This window comes from Astyanax mexicanus, chromosome 1, assembly GCF_023375975.1.
Source record: "Astyanax mexicanus isolate ESR-SI-001 chromosome 1, AstMex3_surface, whole genome shotgun sequence".
NCBI classification, from domain to species: Eukaryota; Metazoa; Chordata; class Actinopteri; order Characiformes; family Acestrorhamphidae; genus Astyanax; species Astyanax mexicanus.
Window position 1 is genome coordinate 89,736,698 of NC_064408.1, and position 17,202 is coordinate 89,753,899.

The 17,202-nt window shown below is 41.0% G+C and overlaps 1 protein-coding gene across 2 annotated transcripts; it reads left to right on the forward strand.

Annotated features, from left to right (window-relative positions):
- The first annotated feature begins 7,484 nt into the window (after positions 1–7,484).
- Positions 7,485–16,917, forward strand: xkr9 (XK, Kell blood group complex subunit-related family, member 9). Of its 2 annotated transcripts, XM_049485449.1 has the most exons (5): positions 7,485–7,628; positions 10,135–10,225; positions 10,423–10,832; positions 12,420–12,619; positions 14,292–16,917. In XM_049485449.1, the coding sequence occupies exons 3-5, from the start codon at positions 10,537–10,539 to the stop codon at positions 14,933–14,935; spliced, it is 1,140 nt and encodes a 379-aa protein (XP_049341406.1). In that variant the 5' UTR covers positions 7,485–7,628; positions 10,135–10,225; positions 10,423–10,536; the 3' UTR covers positions 14,936–16,917. The 2 variants fall into 2 exon arrangements, with proteins under 2 accessions (XP_049341406.1, XP_007260172.3); XM_007260110.4 differs by lacking the exon at positions 10,135–10,225.
- The last annotated feature ends 285 nt before the right edge of the window (positions 16,918–17,202 follow it).

Here is a 17,202-nt window from a genome sequence, read left to right on the forward strand (position 1 = left end):
TGTATTTAAGGACCATGCTCACGCTCACACCTCGCCGAGTATCTGTTTGGTAAATCCTACAATACAAAGCGTTTCTCTTGCCCTTGCTTTTCTCCGTGTATGATCTTGTTTTTGTTTTCTACCGACTTTGATTTTTGCCTGCTCCCTTGTGTTGGATTACCGTGTATGACCTGGACTGTTTATTGTACTCTGGATTTTTGCCTACCCTGTGATACTGCCTACCCGTGTATGAACTCTGGACTGTCCGCCGGTTATGGTATGGTTTCTCTACACTGTGCATTTTTGGTACTGACCCTGTTTCTGTTGACTACCCCTGTCTACTCTATAACTTTAATAAAAGTTATTTTATTGTATCTGCACCAGTCTCATTCCTGTCTGGCCCTGACACTGTGGTTTACTGTAGAGAAAATGAAATGAAATTAGTTGATTTGCTATCCAAAACCAGCAATTCTTGTGAAATACTCTATACTAGAAAAACATTTTTGAGTCGTTTTTATCTCTGAATTAAGCAGGTTTTGATTATATATGAATGGCACATGAGTATTTGTGTGGCAAAAATAGTTCCCATCGTAAATTTATTTTTTTCAGATTTGTTACAATTTTTCCTTTATTAGTATTCTACCTAAGCAGCTTTAGATAGTAAACAGAATAACATTTTAATGTGTAAAAATAAATTGTAATGTTTCATGGTGACACCTGGGACCTCATGTACTAAAGGTGCCTACGCACAAAAACATTGCTTACGCCATATTTCACGCTCACGGTCAGATGTACTAAATTCGACTTAAACGTGAGAAAGTGCTTCCCCCACTTTCGTTTCAGGCATATGCCTTTTTTTGTAGGTATGTATTGTGTTTTTGTCATTCGGTGACACTTAGAGGCGATGCATTGTAATTACAACTAATAAGATAGTTGTAGTAAGCCATTATTGGGTAAAATAAAGTAAATTAATCAGACAATTTCATTGGCTTACAGAAATAATCGTTTAACGTGTTTCCACTTAGCCTACATCATATAAACATGCATAAAAGTTTGCGCTGGAGTTGTTGGAGATGGCAACGTTGGCAGTATTGGAAAATATTGCTAATGGCCAAATTCACTGAGAGCGCATTTTTCGTGACCAATATGTTTTTGGCCCATGATGATGACTGGCTTATAAGCTGTTTTAGATTTCCAAGAGCATAAGAGGATAAGAAAACAAGCTGAGTGTGTGACGTGTGGCTTCTTGGTAAGCAACTCATTTAAATGAAACCATTTATTATCCATCTTAGAATAATACAATTTAAAACATGGGAAATTATTAGTTATTACGCTGCGCTTATATAATATTAGTAATAATTAGTATTGTTATAACATTATACTCTGCGTAATTGAGGGAGGAGACATGGCAGGTGTGATGTTTTCGTGCACTTACGCTTGATTTCAAGTTGATTGCGATGTACTAAGAGAAAGTACTTGGAATTCTGCCTACGCACGGTTTGATAAATCCGTATTTTTTTGTGCGTACGGAACTTTTCAGGTCTGAGCGTACGGAACATTTTAGTAGGAATCCACGCAAGTCTTAGTACATGAGGCCCCTGGTTCCTATTCTAATTCCTACTGTACAGAAATCTGAGTCTGTGAAACATGAGTCTGTAATTTTCTATACAAAGAACCGTAGTTTCACACCAAACCTCACAGTGAATGTGTTCATCTCACACACTGAATTAGTAGTTATAACACAGTAATCACACGCAGCCTGGTGAAGTTAGAGTGTGTGAATGCTGAAAGCAGTGATTAGGTGCAGTAAGGGTAGTAAGGGCAGTAGATAATGTCTGCAGTTTCTCTGTTTATCTCTGATTCTGAGTGGCTGTGTGTAGGGACAGTTAAAGCTCAGGGAATGTTGATAAGGAAGTCCTGAGCTGTCAGAGCATTCCTGTGAACTTTGGACGTACAGATTTCAGACGTTTAATTAAATGTGCCAGCATTGAACAGGTCCTGCTGCATTCATTTGCTGTGTAACTAAAGCAAACGCCCATAGATTTGGACCTAAAGCACACACAGATCACAACTATTACAGACAGGAATTTAAAACATGAGCAGCATTCCTACTGTAGAAGTTCTTCACCCAGCAGGGAACAGGCAGAGAACAGCATACCTCTGTTCATCTTCTAATTTTTTACATATCAGTGCCATCCACGAATTACTCAAGAAGTGAGCCAGGGAGTGATATTTTTCCAGAACCCTCTTAACCCCTTAACGCCTGTTGTTGCAAATATGCGACTAACCGTTTGATTCAATCAACCTGCCAAGATAGCGCCTGCATTCCCCCAATGCCTGTTAGTGCATATTCGCCACGGACCTAGGAACCTTTGACAATTTACAATTCAAATGAATCTAGAATTCAAATTAATGAAATGTTTCCTGTAATATTTGTGTATATTGTGTTGGTGACAGTAATTGGTGTTATTTATTATTGAATGCCTGCTGTTGGGTGCATAAATAAAACATTGATTTTTCACTGTTATATTACTCTGTTATTGTTATCTTAGTATGGACCATTATGTCTGCTGTAGCAAATTTGCAACATACCAAATTTACCCCAAATAGACCATATTGCCTGTTGTTGCAAATTTGCAACATACCAAAATTTATATTTATTTTTGTGCAAATGTCACGCCTGGCCCTGTTTCCTGTCTGTCCTCGTGCCTGTGTTGTCCCACGTGACCCGTGCCCCTGTGTTCTGCCTGTGATTTTCCATTACCTCATGTCTCATTTGTAGCTCCACCCCTTCCCCAGGTGTTTCCACTCCCAGTGTGTTTCCTGTTTAGTTATATAGACTTCCTCTGTTACTTGTCCTCTGTCGGTCTTTGCACTGTCTCCCGTTGTCTGTCCCTATGCGTTTCTCTGTTCTCAGTGTTTTCTTAGCCTTAGCCCGAGTCCCTTGTTCTGTGTTTATCTCTGTTTATTTTCTAGTTCCCTGTTTAGTTTTCTTGTCTACTCCCTTGCCCTGTCTAGTTTAGTTATTCTTATTATCTCTTGTTTGTTTTATTTATGTTCTCTAGTCTCCCTAGTTTGTTTTGGTTTGTTTCGCTGTTCTTTGTTTACTTGTTTATTTATATTTATTTAATAAATTTCGCCCTACCTGTGTATACGTCCGCCTCCTCGTCTCTCTGCCTGGGTCAACCCTGACAAAAAGACCGACCATCATGGACGTAGCACAGTGGCATGCAGCTCGAAAGGCGGACCTTGAATATCTCCGGCTCCTCGCCGAGCAAATCCGGGGAGATGACCCGCTTCCAGCGCCTTTCCTTGGGTTGGAGCCCGTCAGCCCAGCTTCAGAGGCGCCCACCGAGACCCACAAGGGAAAAAAGTCTCGGAGGAAACAGGCCCGAAAAGCCCGCAAGGCGCGGGAGGACTCCCTCCGGAGCGGGGAAAATTTTGGGGGGGCGCTGGGGGTGTGTGCTGTCGGCCTCGGTCCTCGCCCCGAGGAGGACGGGGGTGACTTGGATGCAGGCTGTGAGGAGTCCTTTCTCTGGGACTACTCCGATCTCCTCACACCTGCGTCCAGCGAGGAGGAAGAGGACTATCCTCCTGCACCAGCCCGCCTGCTGCTACTTCCTCCCGCGGTAGCTGCCGATCCGCGCCCTGTGTCTTTCGCGGTGGCAGCCGAACCGCAGCCCGTGATTCCCGCGGTAGCAGCAGAACCGCGCTCCGAGACCCCCTGCGCGGCGAGCCAGCCGCGGTCAAAGACTTTCCCCGCGCCAGCTTTCACCGCCCAAACCAGCGCTCCCCGCGCTACTCACACCTGACTCTGCACGAGAGAGTAGGAATCCAGTCCGGGTTTTTACTTCACCCGCAGCTTCGGGCTCCAGTACTGCAGTGTCGGACCTTTTCATGCCACGCCCCGTGAAGCACGCGTCTGAAACGCTGCACCCCATGATACAAGCGGCGGCCGCGCCGCTCTCCGAGACTTTAGCGGCGGCCACGCCTCTCTCCCAGACTGCAGCGGCGGCAGCGCCGCTCTCCGCGATTTCAGCGGCGGCCGCGCCGCGCTCACAGACTGCAGCGGCGGCAGCGCTGCTCTCCGGGATTTCAGCGGCGGCCGCGCCGCTCTCCGAGATTTCAGCGGCGGCCGGGCCCCTCTCCCAAGCACCAGCAGTCCCAGCTGCTCCAGCGCAAGCACCAGCAGTCCCAGCTGCTCCAGCTCAAGCACTAGCAGTCCCAGCTGCTCCAGCTCCAGCACCAGCAGTCCCAGCTGCTCCAGCTCCAGCACCAGCAGTCCCAGCTGCTCCAGCTCCAGCACCAGCAGTCCCAGCTGCTCCAGCTCCAACACCAGCAGTCCCAGCTGCTCCAGCTCCAGCACCAGCAGTCCCAGCTGCTCCAGCTCCAGCTCAAGCACCTGCAGCTCCCAGAACTATGTTTGGGCCCAGGCCCCGTATTTCCAGGCCTGCTCCTAGGCCTCCTGACTTTGCCCCTAGTTGTGTGCCCAGGCTGTCCCCACAGACTTTTACCAGTCCTGGGCACCCACCTATGTCTTTTGTACCCCTGTCTCTCCCTGTCCTGGTCCCCGTATCTGTGATCGTTCCAGTTACTGTCCCCGGTGGTTTCTCTGTTCCTGTCCCTGTTACTGTGTTTGTTTCCGTCCCCGTCAATGTTCTAGTCCCTGTTCCCATGTCTGGTCCCGTCCAGTCTCTGTCTCATGTCCAGTCTCCGTCACCTGTCCAGTTCCCCGTCCAGTCTCCGTCACCTGTCCAGTTCCCCGTCCAGTCTCCGTCACCTGTCCAGTCTCTGTCACCTGTCCAGTTCCCAGTCCAGTCTCCGTCACCTGTCCAGTTCCCCGTCCAGTCTCCGTCACCTGTCCAGTTCCCCGTCCAGTGTCCGTTCCCTGTCCAGTCTCTGTCCCCTGTCCTGTCTCCATCTCCTGTCCAGTTCCCTGTCCAGTCTCCCGTTCGGTCTCCTGTTTTCCCCGGCCTCTCCCTGCCGCCAGCCCCCGGGGTTTGTTTTTACGCGCCTCGGGAGCTGCGCGTTTAGGGGGAGGTTTCTGTCACGCCTGGCCCTGTTTCCTGTCTGTCCTCGTGCCTGTGTTGTCCCACGTGACCCGTGCCCCTGTGTTCTGCCTGTGATTTTCCATTACCTCATGTCTCATTTGTAGCTCCACCCCTTCCCCAGGTGTTTCCACTCCCAGTGTGTTTCCTGTTTAGTTATATAGACTTCCTCTGTTACTTGTCCTCTGTCGGTCTTTGCACTGTCTCCCGTTGTCTGTCCCTATGCGTTTCTCTGTTCTCAGTGTTTTCTTAGCCTTAGCCCGAGTCCCTTGTTCTGTGTTTATCTCTGTTTATTTTCTAGTTCCCTGTTTAGTTTTCTTGTCTACTCCCTTGCCCTGTCTAGTTTAGTTATTCTTATTATCTCTTGTTTGTTTTATTTATGTTCTCTAGTCTCCCTAGTTTGTTTTGGTTTGTTTCGCTGTTCTTTGTTTACTTGTTTATTTATATTTATTTAATAAATTTCGCCCTACCTGTGTATACGTCCGCCTCCTCGTCTCTCTGCCTGGGTCAACCCTGACAGCAAAAGTGAAATTAATAATCTCAACAATATTTACTATCTACTTAAAGGTAAAACACACATGAAACATTTTTTCATATACAGCTACATTAATTCAGGCGTTAAGGGGTTAAAGACTGTTTCTGTTTTTTTCTTCTTAGTCAGTGGGTTTAAAGATTGAGTAAAGGTCTTTCTTGGTGGTGGAGATAGAGCTCTGTTTTGAAGCAGAACTTCTCACAGTGAGAGCTAGCCAGGCTAAAGTACAGCCTCCACACTGTGGGTTTAGTTTAACACACTGTTACTGTAACTAAGAGTCCCAAACCCACCCGCCCCCTTTTACACTATATGATCAACGTGAACCTATTGACACAATGCCTTATGCAGGCATGGGCCACTGAGCTGTGGAGCAGTGGAACTGTGATCCCTGGAACGATGGTGCTCCATCTGGTACTTTTGGGATGAGTTTAGGAGGTAGGGATGAGGTGTGGTGGTGATGCACCAACACCTTGACCCCACTAACACTTTTGCCGCTAGATGCAATCAAATCTTCACAGCAATGCCTTAACATCTAGTAGAAAGCCTTCCCTAGACAGTTACTCCAACAAAAGCAGAATAAACACTTCAGCGAATAAACAACTTAGCTGATATTTGCGGTTTTATGCATCGAAGTGTAGAATAAATGTGTCCGTTTTTCAATACAGCAGCCTCTTGCCACTGGTCATATTTATTAACATGCAGATTTGATGGGTTTAGGTTGAAAAACTGATCTGCTTTACACAAAAGCAAATTGTGTTACTGAATTAATTTTGCTGGTATGGATTTACCAGACTGTATCAATTAGAAGATGAAGCAAAGTTATCCTTTAGGATATGAAAAGCCTGAAAAGACTCCATGAGTGACCTGCATGAGTGACCTGCAGAAACAGCAGTCAGAAAACTGATCTTTCTTCTTGTTGGATTGTTAATAGTTTAGGATACAGAGCCACAGGGATTTAGCTTTCCAACAGTAACCATAAGCTACATGAACCAAACTATGAAGCAGCAAAGTGCAAATTGAACATAAATCGGATTTTTTTTACATTGTCTAATACTAGTTTAAACTCCCCGAGTACACCAAATACACTCTTTATTATACACCAAATTCAGTTCTTTATTATTCCATTCCACATTGTAATGTTGAACAGCTACAACTAGCTACTTCAATGCTAAATTGCATCACGCCAGTATCACTTTAAAAGCTGCCATATATGCACGCAATCATGCTAGTTCCAACTTAAAGCTGCCGCTATAGTACAGGCGCCTGGACTTAACTACGGCACCATTTAAGGAGGCTGTAACCTGGTTTATTTTTTTAAGAAATTGAAATTCAAGTTCCACATTAAATCCTACAGCTGATTGATTAAACAAGATCATATTGGCATGAATCTCATGATATTAAAATCTGGGACTTTAAAGCAGTAACTTTGTGAAGAACTGTCTAGAGACAGTATATGGATGTGATAGGTGATTATACTATATTTTCCATTTTAACTACATAACTCACAGTATAGCTCAAAGAGTTTAGGAAGAAGGGCCCCTTATCAGAATCTTGCATAGGGCCCCAGGGAAGACTGGCCCGGCTCCGAACTGCACTTTGAGAACCACTTTGGTTTTGCCTTTGATAATTAGAATGCTTGAATGAGTCTCTGTATAGTTGCATAGAAGAGACACCTTGAAGATAATTATCTAAAAGAAAAAAACAGCTCCATTTTTCTTTAAAGTAAAGCAGATTTAACTATGTGTGTGTTCCATGAACATTATTTTTGATGGATCGCTTTTGAACCGAAAACCTGATGCCTTATTGAGTGAATTGATTTTAAATCTAGATGGTGTTTCTGATATAAATCTGTACAGGAACCACACAGAAAAGAGTGAGGCATAACGACATGCAGCAGTGTTAGGGTGTGTGTGTGCATGTCTGTGTGTGTGTTACATCATACTGACACTGACTATTGAAAGGAGAGGAAAGGAGTGGCGCTCTCAGCTGATTTAAGAGAATACACACACGAGAAGAACTGAAAGTTGTAAGAGGAGCTTTTGAAAGGACTAACTGACAACAGGCTCTGGGTGAGTACAGTTTCACATGTCCTTTTTCAATAAAAAACTTAAATATTTACACCAACTTCACTCTAATGAAGCTAAAATGAGTGAATGAGTGAGTAAATAGTGGCATGTGGATCACAAGGCACTTCATGGGCTCTTTAGCAGTTCTATAACTGTTTGAATACTTAAATGTTTTTAGTTCTGAACACATTCAAGCATAAATGGATATTAATGGATTAAAGGATAAACCTCTTATTTAATATGTTTTATTAACTTTTCTTTTATCAAAAGTTTTATTTAACCTTTTTTTAAATGGTTTTAAGAATCACTCAAAATGGCTGTAACAAGAAAAAACTGTTACAGAACTATTTAATAAAACAAAAATAGCATAAACATTACTACTCCTATAAGTTAAAGAAGTGTTTTTAACCCTAATTTGGAAGCCCCTTCTCAGAATTAAACAACTCCCTAAAGTAGAAAGGAAAAGATACAAGTTTTTTTTTTAAAATAAGCATAACAGTTCTATTAAAACTATGACAAATCAATTAGTATTTTGATTGTCTAACTGGATTTCTCTGGTTGCTTGTCTCTTAAATTACAAGACAAAAATCTTGTTTTTATAAACCTACTGTATTGTGCAAATGTTTTAGAAACCTGTGAGAATTTCATTAAAAAAAGCTTCTTATCAGTGAAGTAAGTGTTTATTAGCTCAGTAAAACAACAGCATTACAAAAATACAAACAGCAAATTTACAAAAAGCAGCGCTTTTACAGCACCGTTTTCCTTAAAACAGCTCCTAATCTCTTCTCATCTGAGTTTAATAGAGTTATTTCTAGTTCTCATCATATCAACAACTGATTTGGTAAATTTGGTAAATCAGGTGAGCTGCTGATGGAACTGAACATATACACATGCTGGCTGAGGGAATCCAGGAGAAATCTGGAACTAGATATTGTTCTTCAGATTCGCTCACAGGATATAAAATACTTAGTTAAAAATGAGAATTCCTTGTTACATTTTATTTGCATATGTTCAAATCATATGTGGTGCTTTTGTCAGGTAAAAACACTAAATAAATCAGTGTAATTTGTTTTGGTGCGTAAAACTTTTGCACAGTACTGTATTTATTAAAGGCGTCCACACAGAACCTCTTTTAATCACTATATAAAACCTTTCTAAATAAAGTGCAGATGTTGTGAGTAGTATAATAATGCATGTGTATTCATCTTTACTGTTAATCTACATCTATCTAAGGTACAATACAGTATAGTATGACTTTAAACATGTGGTAAACATGCAAAAAACAAAAAAAATTGCATCTCTACCTTTGGTACTTATTGGCACATTGTGTCATTATTGATTTGCACAGTACAGCACATACACTGACCTGTGGTACAGACTGGTTTTAATCAGTGATTAGAAGCTCCAGCTGCTGTAAGTGTAAAGTCCACTAGACTAATAGATACACACAGTCAGAGATTGCGAAGGTGTGCGGTAATATAACATCACATCACTGCACTCCACATATTCACAATTAGTCAACATGCATCACCTTATATAGCATTTCCTGGGCTTGAATGAATTAATTGCTTTTTGATGTGATGTAAACAAGCAGCCTGTTACTGCTGAAGTTACAAAGATACTTAGTCCTTCTGTGTCTCTGCATACTTTATTATTCTCATTTCACCCAGTTCCTTTAAGTCAGGACACCCAAAGAACCATCTCATATCAGCTATTATTTAGGTTGTGTGTCATTCTCAGCTATGTTTTGACACTGGCATAGTGGTATTGTGTTAGTATGTACATTGTTGTTACAAATGGATTAGACACAGCAGTGCTGCTGGAGTTTTTTAACACCTCAGGGTCACTGCTGGACTGAGAATAGAAACTAGAGATATCACATGTCCTGCTGGCAGCATCCTATGACCACTAATGAGGGGCTAAAAGGAATAGAGTAAATGTATGAATTTCTCTTCTCTAAAAACACATTAACCTCTTAACAGACCGTGGCCATATATGGGTTACAAGTGTAAGTGATTTAAAACCCTTTTTCTCTTCAGTGAAATAAGTTATATATTCTGGAGACTCCTACGAGACACTAGGAGAATTAAGTGGTCTATTCCACTTAATAAGTTTAGATCAGTAAAAAGTCTCAAGCCTAAATTGTTAAATTTTAAAAAAGAAACAGAAACTGGTAAACAGAACAGAACAAAATGTTCAGAAGACATGAACTTTTAAAAAAATCCTTAACATTTTAGGAAAGCACACAAAGTATGACTTTTTCATTTTATTGTATATATATATTTTAGTATTATTTACAACCTCAGATATATATTAAAATAGTTCCTTTTCAGTAATGTTTCCTATGAAACGTGAAACCTGTTTATCTAATACTTAAATAGAAAACCTCAAGATGTAGGCGTGTAATATCAGGCCTACAATAGACAAAAATGCTGGCCTGTTAAGAGGATAACAAGGCCATTCAAAGTTGTGTTGGGTGTGTTAAGTCAATGAACCCTCTAATTTTCAGGACCAGGATTGAAGATCTCTGGACTAGTGGATGACCAGCACAAACTGTGCAGCAACAGATTAGCTTCTGTTTCTGACTTTACATCTACAAGGTAGAGCACCTAGTTATTAATGTCTAATAGATTGGAAATAGTGTTTAAAAACTCCAGCAGCACTGCTGTATCAACAGAGCTGATAAAATAGAAAAGGAATGTTGAAACAAGAAGGTGGTCATACTATTTTATTATAACTGTGTATATGATCATTATAAAGCAACTAAAGCATCTTCCTTGACTTTGTTTATGTGCAGGTTTTGTCTGAAAAGCTGCAAATGGACCTCCAATCAAAACACACTACAAAAACAAAGCACCATAAAATGACAAGAAACACAAATGCAGACCTTCTCTGATCATCTAACAACATCATGGAAATCAATGGACAATTTACCAAATTCCGGTGGATCTGCACTGTGATTGGACTGCTGTGTTCCGTGGCAGACATTGGGTCGGACATATTAGTGAGCGTGCAGTATTTTACACAGGGACAAGAAGTCTGGTTTGCACTGACAGTGACCTTCATCATTGTTGGGTCTCTGTGCACACATGTGTTCAGCTACGCCTGGTTTGAAGATGATGCTGAAAGTGAGCAGATGGACACGCCGGCGCTGTCCAAGGCTCATCTGGTCGTGGTGCATCTGCTACAGATGGGCTGCTTTACACGGTAACGTTTATAACACATCACTCACTTCAGTCTGGAATGTTATAGCACTCATATTTCATTTTGTTACAACACTGAGGGCTGCTGTAATGTTGTCTGGACAGCTGAGATCTTCAACATTCAGCTTCATGTTCAGCAAAGCCTTGACCTCTGTATATTTTTGTGTTCGCAGCATAGCTGTTTAAATTTCATTCAAACACTGTGTAGCAATATACAGGGGTTGGACAATGAAACTGAAACACCTGTCACTTTAGTGTGGGAGGTTTCATGGCTAAATTTAACCAGCCTGGTGGCCAATCTTCATTAATTGCACATTGCACCAGTAAGAGCAGAGTGTGAAGGTTCAATTAGCAGGATAAGAGAACAGTTTTGCTCCAAATATTAGCATTAGGTAGCATTAACACTGCATTTACACTGCTCCATCAAGTCAATGCCCAGCGACTTATCCCAGTCATTTTTAATGGAAAGTGGAGCTTCCATCAGACACAGTCGTGCGACTTATCGTGATTGCGATCCGTCGAGTCCGGGGGATGCGATGCCATGAAATGTTGAGCCGCGGTAAACTTTATGCAAATGAATCCGTCCAATGCAATGCATCTATCCAATCAGAGAGCATTTGCCTGATTTGTGTCCTCAGCGCAGTGTATAAAAACATTTTAGTTCCGTTTTCAAGCTTTCCAGAGAAGACTGGACGAGAAGTTTCAGGCTTTCCTGTCCTTTATAACCAATCCCTGTGGATTTACAGGGACTCCGATCAGAGTAATACAGCGTGGAGGAAGGCTGCAGAGATTGTTGGGGTCTCTGGTGGGTTTTTAATATATAAATATATAATATAATTGGAAATGTTTGCTTTTGTTAGCCTATATACCGCTCACTAGACAGTGTTATGAAGCTCGATCAAACATTTATATTTATAAATACACATTTATATTTATTAGTTTTTAGGAAATAATAATAGCTTGTATAAAAGCATTTCCCACTTATTAAAACGATTTTATTGGACAACGCACCGAACGCCTTTGTAACGCCCACATGCGACCAGTTGGAGGGGGGGCAGTGCAATCATGTGTGTTGATGTGACGGAGCAGTGTAAATGCACCATAAGGCCTTGACCCCCGACCTTCACCTTTAACACCCATATGCCCAGGCCTAAAGAAAAAAAAAGAAATAAAAATCTATCAATATATAAATAAATAAATATACACACAAAAACCTGACTGGTAAACTAAGCATGAAGAGAGGCCAATTAGAATCTCCTGTTTTTCACTGTCTTGCCATGTATGTCTTCCTTCCTTGCCCAATCTCTCTCTCTCTCTCTCTCTCTCTCTCTCTCTCTCACACATACACACATCATCTTTATTTCTGAGATTTGCTGGTATCAGAACTTCCATACAGGGATCTCTGTATGTCTTACTCAAAAATTGGGAATTAAAATTCAGCGTAAGCTATCTCCACACCACTGAAGCCGCCTAAAGCAATCAGTTGAACTTTAGAGTGGACGTTAGAGAAACAGATAACTGAAAGCATATCTCTGACTTGATGTAATTGTTCCATATCTGTGAACTGATGATCCTGTGATGAACTCTACAGGCACTTCCAGCTGCTGATAGACAGTTTTAAACCCGTTTGGGCTCCGAACACTGTGCAGAACCCAAGGTCTCGGAATCTCTTCGGTCAGGCGGCAGATCTGAGCATGCTGCGAATGTTTGAGACGTATCTGGAGAGCGTTCCTCAGCTCCTCCTGCAGCTCTATATCGTCCTCCAGCACCAACAAGCTTCACACATACAATGTGAGTTCTCATCACAGGCCAGTTCAGGCATGTGTAACTGCATTAACATGAAACAGGTTCAACGCGAATAGTAGAAAAAGGGGGGAAATCCCACAGATATTTCCGAATTGGCATAGTTCAGTGAGATGAACACATTCAGAGTGGAGGTTTAGTGTAAATCTATGATTTATTGTAGCTTACAAGCTTTTAGACTCCATGCCTGTGTCGGCAACAGTGTATATTTGATCATATCTGTCATTAACATGTGGTTTTAATGATCGAAGCACATTTAGATTTTACCTGTCTGCATGATCAGGACAATTCTAATGAGAAACTGTTGTTTACAGGAAATAAAATACAAATGTGGGTGTTTCTTTTTATGTGGGAAAGTGAAACCAGGCAGCATCCCAACTAGTTTTTAAGTATGAACTACATTATATAGCCAAAAGTATCAAAGTTGATTATACTCAGATATACATAGTATAATACATAGTGTGGTTGCAATGGGCACTATTATCCCGCATGCAATGCAAAATGTACAGGCAGGTGCTAAACACATCTGCAACAAAACAAAAAAAATGTGGTGGATTACAAGGCAATACAGCAGCAACAGTGTAAGGAGAATTTGCAATGATGTATGTTGGAGGAATAACTTCATCACTTTTTCTTAGTACAAAATATTAGTATGTTATTAATTTGTGTTTATACCTGCCTTGGCTTGCAAAATTTAATATTGTCACATTTTGTCACCTTAAAACCACAAATTTAAATGTATTTTTTCAGTTTTCAGTGAAAGACCAATATAAATGTAGAACATAATTGTAAAGTGGAAGGAAAATGATACATGGGTTTTCAAAAGTTTAATCAAACAAAAATCTTTGTACAAAAGTATTCAGCCCCCTTTACTCTGAAACCTCTAAATAAAATTCAGTGCAATCATTTTCCTCCAGAAGTCACTTTATTAGTTGACCCAAGTCCGGATGTGTGTAATTTGGTCTCAGTATTAATAGACCTCTCCTGTAAAGGTTTGTTAGAGAACATTAGTGAACAAACATCATGAAGCATCTTGAAGACCAAGGAACCCACCAGACAGGTCGGAGATAAAGTTGTGGAGAAGTTTAAGCAGGGTTAGCCCCCCCCCCCCCTTTCCAAGATGGCAGCTACTTAGTGTGTGTCTGGCGTTTGGTTCTTTGTTTGTTTTGTTATTTTTGTTATAAGTGACATTTTTTGGTTCTACCAAACTGACAAGAGAGCAAGGAGCAAGGAGATCACTGATCAGAGAAACAAGGCCAAGAGGCCCATGGTCACTCTGGAGGAGCTGCAGAAATCCACAACTCAGGAGGAGGAATATGGGCTGTAGGCTATAAGCCATGTACCCCTAAAATCTGGCCTTTATGAAAGAGTGAAAGAAAACCACTGTTGAAAGAAAGACATAAGAAGTGCTGTTTGCAGTTTGGCACAAGCCTTGTAGGAGAACAGCAAACATATGGAAGAAGTTGTTGTGGTCAGATGAGACCAAATCTATCAATCTATCTACACGGTTCCATACACTACCACAGCATTTGTTTATTTAGACCATTTTGAAAATTGTAGATTTTCTTTTTATAACTTCACCCTAAAACAAGGATAAACCAATCATGTTTGCGTAAGCTGTCTTGTTGCATGACCCAATTATTCTGATTTTGTTTTTCAGACATCAGCATGGTCATCTCCTTCTTTAACATCGCCTGGTCCACAGTGGATTACTGGCGCTGTTTACGCAGATCCTTACCTGACACCATGGAGATTCCCACCGGACTCCCCACCGTGGTTTACCTGCTCTACAAAGTGTTAACCATATCAGCAAGGATCCTGAGCCTGACGCTGCTCATCCTGTACAACATCTACAATATCCTGGCTTTAGTTCTCATCTGGCTTGTGGGCACTGTCTGGGCCCATGCGGTAAAGACCACCTTCTGCTCGTCGACGTGTCTGGAGTACTTCTACAGAGCCACTGTTGGGTTCATCCTCATTTTTACCTTCTTTAATGTGAAAGGGGGGAACACTAAAATCCTGATGACACTGTATTACATTTTCAGCTCTCTGCAGAACCTCTCAGCTCCCCTCCTGCTGTTTCTCTTCAAACCCCAGATTCTGGGGGCAGAATTTTTCTTACCCACCCTGGTGTTCATCCTGGTGGCTAACATGATAGGGCTGTTGTTTCTAGTTTGGTACTACACAGCCTTACACCCACAACTCAACAGGGTGGCTGATGAGGTGGATGGATCTGCACACGAACGGAGGCCCGAGGCACCCATGGGAGCACAAAGACGTCAGAACCAGTTTTTAAGCTTGTAATGGTTTCCAAGCTGATCTGTACAGAAAGATTTGCTGAAAATGCTATTTTTTTAAATAATTTATTTCTTACCAATTTGGAAGACCAATTACCTCACCCACCCATTAGGACTCCTATCACTAGAAATGCTCACAACACTAGGAGGGTATCCTCCAGTACATATGAAGCCAGCCATGCCTCTTTTCTAACGGCCGCTGATGCAGCTTTACTGGGTAGAAAGTGTGGTTGGGTGAACCTGCTAACTCATGCTACCCACCATCTACACACTCAGTGAGAGTAAGGCCAAATGTGCTCTCTCAGACTCTGGCTGCTGATGGCAAACAGCATGATCCAGAATTTATCTTGGATCATAGTGGCAGCTCCTAAGACAGCTGAATGACTCTGAGCCCCCCAATACAAAAAGCCCATATAGAATTAAGTTTCCAAAAGTGTCCAGGCAGCACTTGTAAAGTCTTTTGTAAAGCTACTTGTTAAGCTACTTTGACCTCACTTATCATGCCTGATGTGAAGCATCGACTAGAGCAGTTGTGGATTCCCAGCAAAAAAAAATAGTTTGTAGAACACTTTCTGAGGTTTCATAAAATGTTCAAACTGTCAGGTATTCTGCATGTTCTTAGAACATTTTTTTCCATGTTCTGGTAACATCTGTGCAATGTCATTTATGTCAATGTTTTGATTTTTAGTTTAGGGAATGTTACTATGTTTCTATGGTGTTACTAAGTTTCTATGGTGTTAATATTCTTCTAGCTAAAACACTACGTGAGAAACGTTTTAATAACATTGTGATGCAATTCATTATTATGTAACACATTATCAGAGCATTCCTAGAGCACCATTTCCGTATTGTTACCTTCCTGGAAACATTTAGAAACATTGCCAAGCATTCTTATAATGTTCTCTGTTAGCTGGGTTCCTGTTTAAAGGTCAAAGAGAAAACAACAAGGGTATCTACTTTATGATTTGGGGCTTGTATGGTCTAGAGGGGGTGTGGCTAAAGCTGAAAACAAAACTGTATAGAACAGATGCAAGTTGAAGATATCATTAACTATAATTTACTTTGTCTTATACATTCAAATACAGTTTATTCTATTGAGATGGATTCCATAATGGTACCGCAAGATATTTTCTGCAATAAGGGGATACTTCTCTGTTAGAGCAGCACCATCAATTCATCATGTTTTCTCATCTGCAGGAGAACCCTATTCAGCACAGCATCCAGTTTCCCTGCTGGGAAGAGCACCTTTAGATAATCAAAATAATAATCAAAATATCTTGATCAAGAGGGCCCATAATCATAATTTATTATAGCACTTTATTTATTTCCCCCCCCCCAAGAAAGGCATAAAATTGGGCACTTAGTATTTTTTTTGCAACTCTACAGGTCACATCAGCAACACTTTTCAAATATGTGCCCCTCTTGGGCCCACCAGTGGACCGAAGCTGTATAAAACTTCTTGCTTGAGGGCTGTGAAGAATTAAAATGGCATTTATTGAAGCGACAAAGCTCATTTTAAAACCACTGAAAGAGAAGGACCTTACTGATGCTCTTTCTATCAAAGCTGAATGCAATCAAATCCTCCTCACATCAATGTTCCAACATCTACTGTAAAGCCTTTCCCGAAGAGTAAAAGCTGTTTCTACAGCAATGGCTCAATATTACTCTTGTTAAAAAAAAAAAAAAAAAACGCTGGAGGAGCATACATCTACGTGCATTTAGGAAAACATTTTTCCTGTTTATAATTCATGTACCAGTCATTTTTTTATTTCTTCATCACCATAAATGGGCCGTTTTACAGTTTGGTTTTCATATATGGACAGTAGCAATGTTTACATACTTCATCAAAGGTTTTATTTTAGTGTGTGTTTATTTATTAACAGTGTTTGTGTCAGTGTTTGTGTGTGTTCATATTTGTAGTGATATTTTGTAACTTTTTTTGGCAGAATCAATAAGCTGTATAAATAAAGATGAATTAAATTAATTGCATTTACTTGATTTAGCATTGCTTAGATTCTTTATTTCCATAAAATTAAACATCCGTTCTATTAGTTTATTAGTAAATTTTGAGCATTCCGGATGTTTTAACATTGCTAATAATAAAAGCTAGAATGGCTCAATATGTGTTTATTTTAGTAATGTTAACGATGCTGCTGTTTTGACCTTGTTTACCACACCTGATCTGAACACAGACTTATAACCAGAGAATCCAGCAGGGGGTGCTGTTGTTTAAAAGTATGTAGTGAATTTATGAGATTGTGGCAGTGATCAATT